This window comes from Alligator sinensis, unplaced genomic scaffold, assembly GCF_000455745.1.
Source record: "Alligator sinensis unplaced genomic scaffold, ASM45574v1 scaffold872_3, whole genome shotgun sequence".
Taxonomy (NCBI): Eukaryota; Metazoa; Chordata; order Crocodylia; family Alligatoridae; genus Alligator; species Alligator sinensis.
The window spans coordinates 868,851-884,794 of record NW_005842137.1 but is presented as its reverse complement, the minus strand read 5'-3'; the positions used below and the strand labels follow the sequence as shown (position 1 = coordinate 884,794).

The window sequence follows — 15,944 nt, the reverse complement described above, 5'->3', positions numbered from 1 at the left end:
ACTCTTTCCGCACTAAATTTTTCGGATTTCTTCTGCGCTCCTCTCCTCTCCGCCCCCTTTATCTCTTTTATTAAGTTCAAAGGGTGTCCGAAAAAAAATCTAGCCAGCTTTACGGTGGACGGTCCCACCTACGGAGAGCAGCGCTTGTCCCACCCGTTAGTCTCCAGTTCAAAAAGAATAAAAAATGAATAACCGATTCGTCTGATTTGCTGCAGAATAACGTTCGCTCTCCGTTAATAGGTCAGAGCCGCTGGCGAGGGTCTGGTGGTTTTGGCTATAGACTTAATGCATTTCGTAGACATGAGGAGCTGGAAGGGACCTCGAGAGAGTGTCGGGTCCAGCCCCCCTGCCAGGGGCAGGAAGTCTGCAGGGATCAAATTTGCCAGTCTTGAGGGGAGTTTGCAAAGTGGACGGCACAAAACTGCTGGAGGGCCGTGGAGTTGTAATGCATCTGGAAGAATTTACTGCTTTCTAAAGCTCTTTGTGGACATACCACAAAGGTTTTGTTATAAGGTAGTATTCCTCTGTCTTTATTTCTGAATGAAGAGTCAGATCGGGGCGCATAGCTGGGATTTCTGTGTATTTGCCTGGCTTTTCAGTCAACTGCATGGGGAATAATCCCAACTCCAGTATTTGAGTGTAGTCCAGGACTTCTGTTTGTAAAGACTACAGTCCATGCGAGCCATAAAGCTTTTATACAGTGACTTAAAGCTGGTGGCTCTGTAAAAATCCCTTCTAACGAACTAGCTAGAGGAGGGCATTGGCGGTCAACATTGTTTAGCTGTTTGCTATTTTCAGGTGTGTCACTGACTGCTGTATGACTTCTGGCAAGTCCCTTCATCTCCAGGCTACTGATGCTCAATCTGGTCCTGATGTTCACCTGCCTCACAGGCATGTTTAAAAACGTTTTAAAGTTACATATTTCTTTAACTCTGTTTCTAGCGTTTCTGAAAAATTGGTGAAAGATTTTGTGTTCATTCTCGTTCCACCTTTGGCTGCCAAGAGAGTGTGGTCAGTTTTGCTTTCTGCTGCTTAGACAGTGGCACTGTACAATGTGTTATTTAAATATAAACTTGTTCTAGTTATTCTTCTGAACTTAAGTTTATTGGATCTTTGAAATAATTTTTTGATACAACCAGAATTGCCTGAAGTGCCCTTTCAAACGTCTTGTGATCCTTGATCCTTTGATAAAAGGCTGTATATAAGTGCAAAGTAATTAATTTTGAGTAATTGGGGAAATTTTGTCAGTATTGAAACAAGATTCGTTATGATAAATGTATAACTACAGAACATGTTTCAGATGGCTGTTCAGTACCCAACTCAGTGCAGTTAGTTTAAAAAAAGAATGAGTTAATGTTTTATTTTCAGATCTACAGCAGCTTTTTAGTCCTGCACTTGATCTTGCGATGCAGTAGGTGTTTATTACTATTTAAAATTGTTTTTTCTTGTTGCCCTGTGAACGGCTTTCAAAAACAAGTTGAAACTCGCTGTATAGGGAGACCCAATGAAACTGATGGTGGATAAAGAGGATGAAAAATAAGACAACTTTCATCTTTCAGTTATAGTAATCTTAAGTGCTGCTTATGGGAATACGGTGTATTTTAAGAAAACTTTAAGCATTGTACCTCAAGTTGCCAAGCGAATAAGCCAACTTAGTTAAATATTAATTGTAAAAGCAAGGGCATTGATATTGTCTTTACAGACAGATTTGAAATAGTTTTCTTCTGTGTCTCCCCCCCCCCCCCCCCCCCCCCCCATGTCCGACAAATTCCTGTTTGTGACATAAGCAGTGGGGGGGCAGGGAGAGTGCTTATCTGAAGGTAATCTGCTGTTGAAAGAGGAATGGCAAGGACTCTGCTGTATGAAGGTGAAGCACCTGTACCTGCCTTCATTCCCTAATATCTGGAAAAGTGGTCTTTCTCTTTGTGGGTGGATGGAGAAGATTCATAGATTACATGTAGAGTCGAAAGGGACCCTGGAGGATCATAGTGTCCAACCCCCTGCCCCAGGCAGGAAAAGGACCGAGGTCAGAAGACAACATGCTAGTCAGTTAAGTGCTGAGCTGTGGTCAGCTTGGAAAATTGCAGTATTGGAGGCTACCAGAAGGCAGGGGAACTGTATTAAAAACTAAACACTTAAATGAGTACATTTTAAAGCAGATGAGCAAACCAAATGTTCTCTTGGTATTTTCTTAATTGTGAGAGCAAGTAAAAAAATTACTGCTTTTTAAATGTTAAAAGAACAGTAAGCACCTGGCATGTGGACTGCTGCAGTGCATGTTGTTGCCAGAAGATAATGCAATACAGTATTTCTTTCTTTCTTTTTTTTTTACTCTAGGTGGATAGCATGGAGGATTCCTCCAACAAGTATATCCCAAATGATGATAAATGAGTTTAAAAATTTCAAGAGTGGTATTATTAATCTTAAGCGATTTGGCTTTGTGGAGAATCTTATTTTTAGAACGTGTTCTTAACAAGAATCTTACAATTCAGAAATTCATAATGGCTCTGCAGATGTTTCTAATAAGGGCTCAGAATGTATTCTGTGTTTTCACATGGGAGTATAGGGAGGGGAGCTACAAATCTTATTTGTTTATACAAAGGACTACGTGTCAAGGGGCCCTAAGATCATAGCTTGTTCTAAAATATGGGAGAGGTCTGTATAACAGCTTCCTCTTTTGGGGAACAGCTAATTTAAATTGAATTCTTTCAACCATATTTTAAATGATACCTACCATAGAGAGAGAATTTTAAGTTGTGTTTTTCTTGTTCTCAGTAATTTGCCTATTTGGGACCTGTTAGTGAAACATAAAAAAATATTGGCTGGTTTGAAAATGGGGGTATGTTAGGCATAATATTCAGATTCCACAAATAAGAAACATTTGCTGCCTTACTCCTTTCCCTTCCAGACAGTATACCCTCTCATTTGGGAAATGGTCTGTTTGGTTTTAGGTATAATAAATGAAGCAGACACATTGTGAAATGTCAGTCAACCAAATAATAGCTTTTAAAAGTGGTTAGGTACATGTGGTGTGCTTCCACTGCACCACATACTGTCTTGCTAGGCAAAAAAAAATACTGAATTGACTATACAAAACACACCTTTTTGATGCAGATTTCAGAATGTTATATAAAATGTTTTTTAATGCTATATAAGTGGGGATGCTCATACTTTTGGGGGTGGGGTGTTCAGAAAAGAAGTGATGGTGCCAGTATCACTGATCTTTAACTATTCTTCCATTATTCACTTATAACAGTCAAAGGAAAGATTTCAACTGCTATCCACCTTTCAGACCATATAATACACTCTCCTTGGAGGCCTCCATTCTCATCCCCAAAGGCTGGAGTAGGTCTGAATAAACTTAAGTTCATCACTTTCATATGTGGATGAGCTGGTCTCTGAAGCTCCTGAATTTACATTTAACATTGCTTCCATAATTTGGTTAAAGATTTTTTATAAAGTGGATCAAATAAGCCAACTAACTCACTGGAAAGGTCTGTCCACCAGAGATCTGATCATTCCTAAGTTACAAGCTTATGAACTTCCTTTCTTTCTACTATTTTCATAAATTCATTTCAAGACATGTCTGTCGTCTCTTCAGATTAATGGATCTTGTTGCGTTGTTCTTAAATGGTTATTTTGCCTGGCTTTTAGGAATTGAGAAGACTCTGCAGCTCTTTGTTTAAAAAGGATTACTAAGCCATCTGGAGTTCAAAATTGGAGAGGAAGCATAATGTGTTAGACATTCATAATATTTGTACTTAGAAATTAGACAATCAGGGAATTGCATGGTGCTGTCTTGGGGGAAAAATACCAACACTAGGTTTTCTCTAATTATGGTCAGTTAAGCTTTCCTTTCTCTTGGGCATTTGCTTTATTTCTGTAAGTGTTGAATTGGATCTGCAGCTTGCATGTTAACATGTGAAGTTCTAAGGGTAACTTGCATTTAAAAATTAAAAGACATGCCTGTATGGTCCGCCAGGCAAACTAGCCAAAGATCTCGTGGGACACGCATGAAACTTGAACTTCCATAGGTTTGAGACTGGCAGAGTCCCTGCAGCCAGGCAAGTGGGCTAGCTGGGCAAGTGGGCTACAAACAACTGTTTTCATTTTGGAAGGATTTTCAGTAATTTGTGTCTTGTGCCAGAGGAGTTTTTCTTGGTGTAATCTGAAAATAACATCTTTGGTTCAAAGATATCAAAGAATTTAGAGGGGTAAGTAGTATCTGTAAGTTAGATCATCAGAAGGAAGAGCTCAGGGATGGCTATCATTAGGCCTGGTTTCTAGGCCTGAGTGAGTCTTGATCTGGCTTTACGCCAGTTTGTCTACAACCTCTTTGTCTTGATAATATGCCCAATTTCTTAAAGTGTTTTGAGATGCAAGTGAAAAAACTAAGTTTGAAGTATGATTTCTGGCAGATAATAACATCATTTGTAGTCCTTGGTAGAACCCAAGTCTCCAGGAAATGTCTTTCTTTTTTAAAATGCTGCTTTATTTGTATTCTTTGCTGTGGTACATGGCTTGGTGACCATACTTTGGTATTCAGTTAAATTCAGTCTTCAGATATGTTTCAAATTAAGAATGTTAGCACTGATAAAATGATCATAAAGTGTTTGAGAAGGCACAAGTGATCCATCTGAAGACAGCATCTTGTTTCTCTGATTTTGTGTTGGAAGTGCCATCACACAGAAAACAATTTTCTACTTCGGGGACCTGCCCAAGGAATGGAAAAAGTGTGTGTGGCAGAAAAATATATTGCTGCCAGAGGAGGAAGACCTAATGTTGCTGAAGCAGATGCATTATGAACTAATCACTTGTATCCTGGAACCCATGTTTATGTAGCTACCGCATCCTATTTCACATTACGTAATATCTGCAGGACACTTGGGAATTACATAATTGGTGCTCTACCCAAAATAATAATTTTTTTGTATGGGTAAGCATAATGATCTTAAATTGATAACTATTCTGATTTGAGGCATAGGAGATTGAGGGTGTATCCAAAAGAAAAATAGCCTCTAGTGGGCAGGTAGCAGCAATAGAGACAGTACCCCAATTTTTTGATAATTTAAATCCCTCTCAGAAATTATGTGCTCTGAAGAACCTTACTGTTCTAAGGTTAAATATTTGTTATTTTGTGGCTGCAGTAACCATGGCCTGGAACAAGTTAGTGTTTCTATGCTAATCAGTTTTTCTTGTGAAATCATAGCAGTTGTTCCTTTGTGGGGATGTGCCTGCACAACTTTGGTAAGCTGGAGAGATGGATGGCCAAAGAAACTGAGGAGCCAGCTGCTGTCTATAGTGGAACATTGAACTAAGATTTATCATAAACTTGATTTGCTAGATTTGTTGCTTTTCTTGGGGTTCACAGCCCTCAACCTCTGCCTGGGGTGAGGCATCCAAGCCTTTTGTTTCATAGAACCAGGGGGAATTCAGTCCTGTTCTTGAAACAATGCCAGAGGATGAGGTGAACAGTACTGTTTCTCTTCTCTCCGCTTGTTTAGATCGGGGAGAGTTGGGTTTAAATGTCCTTTGCTTGAATCTGGGTCTGTCGCATCCTGGGTTTGAGTTCTTCCCATCGAGTTTAACTGCATAGAATCAGTAGAAGACTTTGCAGTAAAATTGTTTATATGAGACTTTTATGATGCCATCGCTCTTGTTTGGCGCCCTGACATGCATGTTGGAACAGCACACCTGCTAGCCTTAGGGGGTTGTGATCCTTTATTACAGCAAAATGCCAAAATTCTGTGCTTTGGCAAGCAATTTACTTGTCACTAACCTGCTGGGTCACACGAAACAGGACAGACTAAGTAGGGAGATTGCAAGATCAGCACGTATTTATCTCTCAAACTCCCAGGAACCAATACACAACTCGTAAATCTAATTTCAGGTCTGCTGGTGGTAAGCATTTTGCAAAGTTAGCTGTGTAAGAAATGGAGCATGTATCTGTGCTATGGTACAGCGTTTGATTGTGTTACAGGGTTAGTTGGGTTCAAACTGTATTCTATTCAAACATGGGAATTTTGGTATTTTACCTGTGCTGGGTCAAGTTCAGTGCGTAGACTGAGAATTGGAGTTGGAAGCGGGGTCGTGCAGTAACACTCCTGGCTGTTAGGTCTTATTACCTTATGGCTGTCAAAAGTAGCCTTGTGATGCAGTGTAGAGCTGGTTCTAAGCATTGAAACCTTTCTTGTGTGAACGCTTGTATTTGCTGAAGCATAGATTATATAAGGTAGTGGTTCTCAATCTTTTTAGGCTCAAAGACATACAAAAAACTAGAACTCTTGGTTCCAAAATGATACCTTTTATTAGACCAACTGGAAAATAGCAAGAAAATTGTCCTTTTCTGCAAGCTTTTGGGATCAAAGTCCCTTCGTCAGGCTCTGGGAAAAGTGTAGATGGTACAAGTTAATAAAAAGTCCCCACAGGTAGAAAATAAACTTCATTTTTGCACTGAGGGAGCTGAAGATGGAAGGTTGTCCCTCTGGGTCCATGAGAGTGTCTCTCTGAGCTGTGATGAGTAGCTCTTTGATGTGTTGATCAGGTAGAATTCCTTCCCTGGAGGTGTCAGATGGCAGGCAGGGAGGGAGGGAGGTGAAAAACAAAAAACAACAAAACTTCCTTGTTGTTCTGCAATGAAGTTTAAAATCCAAAATCGGCTAAAATTCAGCATCTTCCACGTTTCAGGGGTGTACTTGGTAGCTGCGTTGGTATCAAGGCACCCCTAGGAAAATGTGAGCTTTTAATTTTCTCTCAATTTTTGACTACAGAAAGACAGAACAATTCTTCTGTTGCAAAGAACTCAAAGACCACCATAGGTCAATGCTTTTAACACTATGGATTCCTATTTGAAATCTCTGGGTTTATTTTAGGAATCATGTTTGTAAATCTAATTAGGCTAATGTTTTGTGGCACCCTTGAAATGAAATCAAGGTCCCGAAGGTGCCATGACGCCTGGAATGAGAATCACTGGCATAGGGGAGTTGTCAAGATCATGTGTTGCATTGATGTGTGAAGTGCGTTTTCTGTAAATTACAGTAGAACTAGATGGTTGGGAATTTAATTTATCAGTTGCTGTGAATTGTGGTGTGTGATTATTCTCTGTAGCTGATTTTGCAGACATTTAGAAGATCAAACTGTACTCTTCCACCTGCTGTGAAGTGTGGCTTCTCTGTAGTGTTGTTGAATTAAAGAACTGAAGTTAAACATGACACTAAAATTCACCCAATTTATGAGTGTCTGCCGAATGAGCTGCTTGTACTGTTGAATATCCTGTTTATCCTATGCTGTACGCTGGTTTTTTTTTTAATTTGATTTAGTTTTCCTCGTGTCAAACTGACAGAACTGACCTACAGTGCTGAACAGTGCCCAAATATCAAGTAGCTTGCTGGCTTTCTCATACTAGATAAGGCTACTGGTTCATCAAGTCTGATATCCTTCTTCCAGCAATTGTTTATACTTGATGTTCCAGAGCAAGCAGACTAATACACAAAGGCTTCCATTCATTGCTTTGTGCACAGTGATGGTGGTTGAAGTGCCCACACCCTGAATCAGGAAGTTTTGATTTCATCAAACATGAATAACTGCAAAGTTAAGGGTAACTGGATAGCTACAGTACATAATGTGTATTCCTATAGCACATAGGGCAGTGGTGGCCAGGCTTTTTGCCAGGTGTGCCACAAATTAAGCCGTGCCCCATCCCAGAGTGCTGCTGTGATCCCTGCCCTCCCTTCCTTCCCCTGCTCCCCAGGTGTACCTGATAGTCTGCACTGAGGGGTGCCAGAATGGAGGCAGGTCTTGCCCCTGACAGAGCAGGAGCAGGATGCTGCTCGTGAGCCAGTTTAACTCTTGCCTGCCTCCACAACTGCTGCAGTATTATATGGCAAGCAAGGATGTAAGGCCCTAAATTAAGTGGCTGCTACAGGGCCTGGAGAGGTTTAACCTGGCTCTTGGCAATGATATTTGATACCTTTCGCAGCAGTGTCCTGCTCCCACTCTGCTCTGCTGTGGCTGGAGGCTTGAGCTCCGTCCCCTGTTTTCGCACTTCCCTTTACCAAAAACCTGGGGCTTGTGTACTGCGCACAGCAGGTGCCCATGCCACTTAAAGCATGTGTGCCATGGTTTGGTCATCCCTGTTGTCGGATGTCATCAGAAGTATTTTTTCTAGTTCTCAGTGCATCTGGTTAATTTGAGTTGTCCTTTTTGTGTTTAAAAAAAAAAAAAAGGCAAATAAGGGGTTAACTTTTGCAATACCTTTTTATAGTTTAATGTTGTGTTTTCCCCAGCAGTATATCTACCCGTACAGACCGCAAAATCCTACGTTCTTGAAATTTTTATATCAGTTGCATCTATCTTGTAGTCTGTTCTTCTCTGCCTCTAATCTTAGCTCTGCCAAAAATTTTCACAGGTGACTATTGTTTTTGAACGCCGACCTGTCTTCCAAACAGCGGGTGCTTAGCGTATTTTGGAAATTAGACTCCTTTGAAAAGTCTCAGAATTGCCAGTCATGGGAAACCTTGGCTTATTTGTACTTCAGAAGCCTTTAGCTGTAATTGTGGATCAGAGCTACCTTGCGCTAAGCTCTGTACAGACATAGAACAGAAGAATGGTATAGCTCCAGAGAGATTTAGCCTGACTAAAGACTAATGCGGTATTTGGATTAAAAGCTACCTTTTGATATGGCAGATACAGCATCCTGGAAGGGCCAGGACATGGGGGTGGAAGTTGAGAGTGAAGTTCTGCTCCTGATTTCTGCTAGCTTATTCTGGCTTCAATTTACCCCACTTGTAAAAGGGAGGGAGTTGCACTGAATGTATTCATACTTCAAGCCTCTTTAGATCTTCAGATGAGTGTGTTCATTGCTGGTATCTTAATCGTTCTGAATGTGCCCAGGCACTTTTTTGTTGTTCTGAAAGCTGCTGCAATTTGCCAGACATTTTCATTTTAAATAAGTGACTCTTCAGAGGCTTTTGAAATTGCAGAGCCAGTCACCGTGGGAAAATTCAGTTAGTTTGCAGTTGGCATCTGCAATCCAATAAAACTTCAGCCATTGCACAGTCTAATTCAAGCATGCATTTAAATTTGTTTTGAGTTAGACCGGTGGTTCTTAACCTTTTTAGATTTGAGGCACCCCTTGGAAGATGCCAGATTTTAATTTTCCCACTTTTTTTTTTTTCTTTTTCTTTTTTAACTACAGAAAGCTAATAGAGCAGTTTCTCTGTTGCAAAGAACTCAGAAAAGGCTACCACCGTGGGTTTCTTTTTGAAATTGCTAGGTTGATCTTGTAAATCATGTTTGTAAACCTAACCGCTAATGTGTGGCACCCTGCAGCACCCTTGAAAGGATCTCAGGTCACCCCAGGGTGCTATGACACCTTGGCTTGAGAATCATGGATATGTTCATATAGGCTGCTCTGATAATGCCATCTGTAATTAGTCTCCCAATGCTTCTTTGCTATCATGTCTCATTCCAAAGGAAATAGATAAATGTTATACTATTTTTCTAACTGTTTTTCTTCAGCTTTATTCATGAAAGCTCTGCCTTGCATCAAGCCCTTTTCTTGGTTTTTCCCTTTTCTCTACAGTTAATACCAATCAATACAGAATCTTTTTCTAAGCAGTTTTAACATGTTAAAAGTGGAATCGGAATGTGGCGACTTGTCCACCATAATTTTCGTTCAAGTATAAAAATGATTATCAGACTGCAGCATGACATGTTATATTAAGCTGTTTTGGTTTCCAAGACAGTCTCTTGCAGCTAGCAGCTGATGTAAAGAACATCTTTACAAAGAGACAGACCTGTTACATTCTCTTCGTGGGGGAGAGTGGGTGTGCAGAACAAGAGAAAGTCAATCACCTCATTTTATTTAGATACTAGCACCATTTTAAAGTGGGATTCAGTTGCACTCGTCTTCACACTGACCTCCTGCTAAAGTATTTTGTGTTGGCTTCTACAAGTGTAGGTCTTTCAGAAACTAAGTATTAAATAGGGCCGGGCGGAATTTTGGCAACCGTTTCATTTCGGAGGAGTTTTGGGCAGTTTTAGCGCCTGAAACACTAAATCCGAATTGAAACGGGAGGCTCCAAAACATCTCCGAAACAAGGCATCCGAAACATTTTGGAGCTGGGCTTGCAGGGAAACAGCTGTACGCTGCAGCAACAGGGGGCTGCATGGGGAGGGCAGCAAGGAGACCCCCAGTGCGGATCTCTGCTCCCTTCGCAGCCAGGTTGCGTGGCAAGGCAGTGCTGGTCCCTGCTGCATGACCTGGCTCTGCAGGGAGCAGAGATCTGGGGCAGCATGGGGCGGGCAGCAGCGGCGATGGAACTCCCAATGCGGATCTCTGCTCCCTGCAGAGCCAGGTTGTGTGGCAGGGACCAGCAGGCTTGCTCACTACTCTGCGCTGCTTCCCTGCCCCATGACTTGGCATGACAGGGATCAGAGATCCATGCAGGGGGTTCTCTCTCCTGCACGGAGGGTAGTGGCCCTCCCCCGGATGAGCCACCCATGGTCCCAGCCTGCTCCCTGCTGGGGCCCCGGCCCCAGGCCCCGCCTCGCTGGGCAGTAGGACTGTGCGAAGCTTGCAGCCTGTTCGAAATGGATTTGGAGGAGATTTGGCGGAAATGAAACAGGACAGTGATCCGAAACACCAAAATGAATCGCTGTCCTCTGAAACAGCCGAATCCAAATCAAAACACAGCCATTTCGCTCAGCCCTAGTATTAAACTATCTTCCTACCCCTGGACTCTGTTCCCAGCAGTAGAGCTCCCATAGCTTTATTTTTCTGAATTTAATTTACAGCAGCAGTTGTCAGCTTTAGCTGGTTGTCGCTATCAATTCTTTAGAACAGAAAGGAGGTGGAATAAAAATTTAGCTCAGCTCTGTGGAGGAGGGGGAGTTGCCTATAATTACAAAATACTTAAGAGCAAGAATTACAGGTAAGTACATCTTTTTTCCACAAGGTAGAAAATAACGAGCCCTCAGCCCCTTCAGATTTGAAAGAATTGACAAATGTATCAAGAATCACCTAGCAATAGGTTGTAGCGACTGGAAAGCATTTAAAGGTCTCAACTCTCACAATGGTGGGGTAGTACTAGTGACAAACATAGAAATGACAAAATTAAAAAATAGGAAAATAACACATAATTTGGCATGAGGGTTCATGTGGACTCCATCCAGAAATCATTTGTAAAACTCTTCTGCAGATTTGTACAATGCTGAATTCAAGCATGAAACTTCATACAAACTTGACAACTTCCCGACAAATGTGGGTTTAAATGGTTTGCAGACTGGCAATAAGAGAAGCCAGTCTTGATATTGATCTCAGTATTGCAGTTACTCTTCAGAAAAGCCTCCTAAGATTGAGGCTGAAAAGACTTTTGACTTGACATATCAATGTAAATAGAGGCAAGAAGACTTTATAACATTTTTCTATGATGGATGTGCATAATAATAAAGGAAAATATTGGGAGAGTGATTAAGGTGGAAATCAGCATCACCTTTTAGAAGGATCTTGGAATGAATTTGTAGCACCAATCCACATAAGCCTTACCATGTAGACTGGAATCATTAGAAAAGTGAGTAATTAAGAAGGACAACGTAGGGTGAGCGGGGAAGAGGAGGACAGATTATTTGACTTCTAGTATCTATGCAGTGGTTTCTCTGGGGATAAGGCACTCTGGTTTCGATACCCCCATGCCCATTTTAATGTTAGGATGGGTCCGTTTTTGTGCCCGAATTGAAAATGAACATACTAACATCAGATGTTAGATTCCTCTTCCAGCCCCTCTTAAGTACCAGAAATCAATCTAAAAATTGTCTCATGAGCCATGCAGAAAGACACCAGTCCCCTTTAATTAGCTGGCTTAAATGCCTCTAGCTGTTTATGGAGCTAGAATAAACAGTGGCGGCTGCAGAAAAGGATCGTTTAGATGGGATAATGAAATAAAGAGGAATTGAATCCACCTGGGTTGTCAAGGCTGACAATTTCCGCAGGACAGCCATAGTCCTAGCTCTGCTGCATCCCCACTGCTAGGCAGAAGAGCTAGGCAAGTAAGACTGTGTTAACATCTTCACTAGTTGTCCATCTGTTGGTAGCAGTAGAAAACTAAGAAAAGAATCTCTACAGAAGTTTCTGAAGGATATCTTCACCTCTCCAGTTAGGATAGTGAAGCAGTGTTATGGGAACTAAGAAAAGGTTTCCCGTGCATCTTTTCTTATCAAACTGATAAGCCTGAATGCTCAAAGCTGAACTTTTTGAGAAACTTAAGACTTGGAGATGTTGGATATTGGATACTGCCTTCAGCCAGGAGTAGCAGAGGCTAACAGATCAGTTGTTTGGTATATTCAGTAAACACCCTTCAAATTATTGGCGATTGTATGAAAATATAGCGTATGACTTTCACTTTTTTTCCTAACATATAAAGGTTGCCTGCTGGCTTTTGTAACTTACTTGAAATAATAACAATGCAGTGTTGAATTCATCATTCGTGTTTCATTTTAAGTTGCATATTGAGGGATTACATGCTTCACATCATCCCTTCTGGAAGGAGATCTCCTATAATTTAGGTTTGCCTAAGAAAGAACTGTAGGATCTGATTTGCACAGTGTAGTTATCAATATTTCTATCAGTAAGTATTCTTAATTGCTTGAGGTCTCTGAATAATTGTGCACTGTCACACTTGATTGGTTGTTTGCCTTCTCAGTTGCATAAAGCAGTAAAGTAAAATGTGCCAGAAATACTTTTATGGCATCCAAAAAATGCTCTAACCCCTGAGGCTATAAAGTTGCATTCAGTTATTTTTTTTTAAGGTTTAGTGGACCTTTTACCCATTCTTTGTCTGAGGTTTTTAGTATAAAAATGAGTTATTTTTGCTATCTTGGTTGGTTAGAAGCACTTCCTGAAGCTATTTCAAATCTTACTTTGAACATCTTTTCTACTGTATGACAAATAGTTTCTACAGCAAATGGATTGGACTATCAACAGTTACTGAGAGACTCATGTTTATTGGAGGCTGTAAATCTAATGATCTGTTTAAACAGGCAAATAAAATCAAGAGTTGCATTTTCAGTTCAGGAAGATGAAAGGGAAAATCCAACTGATTTCAGCATTTCCTTGGGGGAGAACTGTAGGAATAAGTGAACATCAAGGGAATGTGAAGAATCTTTTTATGCTCAACCCTGAGGATGACTAAAATTGCAGAAAGATCAGCTGAGAGCAACCCCCTCAGTGATGCTGCAAGGCCCTTTACCTGCAATGCAGTGCTATGCATCTGCAGCTAGGTGGTGGAGGCAAATCCCTTATCTCCCTCACTCTTGCACAAAGCTTTGCTGCGTTCAAGAAGAGCCAGTTCTCCTCCTACACTGTATGTGCTTCTGCTTGCTGAACAATCTGCTGGGATTTTTTTAATGGCTCTTTCAAAAACTGTTGGTCCACCTTCAGGGGTACCTTTACTAATGGGAGGCCGTGCTTCATGCAGGTAAGCTTCCTTTTGTTTCATCTGAATCAGATTTAAGGCCTGGCTTAAAGAAAAAGGACTTTTGTGGAGGCTATGGATTCCATGAATATCTTGCACATTTGCCTTAAAACACTGCTTTTCGACATCATCTTAAAATATAATCTTGCCATGTTATTTCAAAAGCAGACTGCAAAATCAGTTTGTTCTTGTGATGTCCCTTCACTCAGCTAACTAAAAATTCAGATGGTCAGGGTGCTCTTCGGTGTGAGCACCACGGTTAAAAAAAGTATCTATAATTTGACTGCTCAATAGTAAATCATCCAAGCAGGGTTTCTTTCCTTTATATGCTTCCTGCAGTATTACTGACAGCTATCAGCTTCCCACCGTCTCATTTAAACACAAGCTATGGGTTTCTTGCAGTCTCCACCAGCCCTTTGTGCCTGGTTGTAGACTGCTGTCTGAGCGAAAGGTGCAGACAGACAGTTATTGTGTTTTTGTGTGTCACTTTTTTTTTTCTTTTAGTGTACCCTTGTTCCCTGGTTAATAGAGAGTTTATAATCTTTTTAATCTTTGACCATATTGGTTTCTCTCCTTCAGATCTGTTGTTTGTGTGGTTCAGGATTTTATGGGGAAGAAGGCTTCAGTGGGGTCTGATGCCTTTTAATGAATTTTAGCAGTAGAGCAAAAATGTGTGAGCAAAGGGTTGTGATTTGGAGAGAGGAGTTTGGTTTAAAATGGTATTGTAAATGTCTGTCTGCTGTCTCTTGCTTTATACCTCATTAGGAGTCATAATTGACTATAATGTAAGTGAGATGCCTTGCTAGACTGAATTTCAAAGCTGCGGGACAATCTGAGAAGCAGACTGGGGTGTGTCAGACACCAGATTGTCAACAGCATGACCTGTTGGCTCCCTCTAGGAGGGGATTTTAGTGGTTTGCAAAAGAATGGCTTTGAATGTTTCCTGTCTCGAGGAAGGTACCAGAAAGGCTTTTCAGAACGGGTAATTTCTGGAAAAAAACCCACTGTTATGGACTACTTTTAAAATAGATTTTCCTGTAGCTTGCTTCCTATTCCACACAGTGCTCGATTATGTACAGGAAAAAGCTGATGGTATCAAGTCGAGAATTAAAACAAACTCTTTAATTTGATGGGTGTGGCTTTTGGTTTTAAGTACCCCATTTTGTTGACTGTTTCTGTCTCTTGTAGTTGTAGAATTTGCTATTTAGGATCTAATCTTTCCTCGAGGCACCCTCCATCCCTCTGCCTTTTAAACACGAAGTGTTGGTGTGTAGTAGGATTTTTGTCTTCTATTTGCTACCAGCAATAAAAATGGTCACATTTCTTTTGAAATCAAGTTGTGAACAAAACTTGAAGCAGCTATTCAGGGTGCAAAGACTTGCTTAGAGGTTTTTGTTTGTTTGTTTTTTTTTTTTTTGGGGGGGGGGGTGGGGGTGGTCTAGCTTAGCAGGTCAGAAAATCTCCCAAAAATCTTGAACGGTCTCAAACTACAGTGTCGATGATGTCCCACTAGCATTGACAGTGTATTGTGTTTCCTGGAAAGGTTTCTGGTGTACGGTTCAAGGACTATTGATCGATATTACTTGTCTTATGAATTCTAAAAGCAATAGACCTCATTATAACCCCAGTAACAACAACAAAAAACCCCCAAAATTATGTCAAGGCAGAGCTTCACAGGTCTGACTAATAAAATGGTTCTTAACTGGGGTAGACTTAAAGCACCGCTCAGAAAATTCCAGCTCTTAGCGTTCACTCATTTCTTGACTGTGGAAAAATAATAGAGCAATTTTTCTGTTGCAAAGAATTCAGCATAGAGAAAAAAACATAGGAAGACCACAGCAAGTCAGAACGCTTTTGACATTATGGATTCCTGTTTGAAATCTCCAGGTTTATCTTGTAACTTGAACATAGGCGTTTGCCCACCTAACAATTAGGGCTGCACCGACAGAGAGTTTTTTGGCTGATACTGATGGCTGATTATTAACCAGCCGTCGGCCAATATCAATCCAATAACCGATTTACAGGAATGCAGCCCAGCAGCTTGGAAAACAGCATCTGGCTGGTAAGTCTGTGGGAGGGGGAAGGAGGGGGAGCATTGCAGATTGAGGCCCCTACAGTGAGGGAGGGAGTGTGGCAGGGGCAGGCATTGCCCAGCCAGGGCAGCAAATGGGACCCCTGGGCTGGGAGTGGGATGGAGCTGCAGGTGACTTGTCTGGGGGGTGTACAGGGTGTGGGCAGCTCTCTGCTGCTGCACACACCTCTGGGGGAGAAATGGGGGGTCATGTGCACCCCCAGATTTATGCGCAGGGCAAGGGGCAGGCTGCCCACTGTAGCTTCAGGGCCAGGGGCTGTGCCAGCCTCTTGCTGGGTGGGGATGGAGCGGGGCTCAGCTGCACAGAGCAGGTGAATGGCAGCAACACTGGTTGGCTATGGATGGGCTATGGGGAATTACGGGGTGGCATTAGCCCCCCC

At 41.5% G+C, this 15,944-nt stretch overlaps 1 protein-coding gene across 1 annotated transcript in view; it reads left to right on the top strand.

Annotated features, from left to right (window-relative positions):
• Positions 1 to 15,944, top strand: part of SRPK1 (SRSF protein kinase 1) — a 46,921-nt gene that overhangs the window by 340 nt on the left and 30,637 nt on the right. Inside the window, exon 2 of the mRNA XM_006025248.2 lies at positions 799 to 891. Coding sequence (XP_006025310.1) covers positions 818 to 891 — 74 coding nt within the window. The 5' untranslated portion in view covers positions 799 to 817. The remainder of the gene's footprint in view (positions 1 to 798; positions 892 to 15,944) is intronic.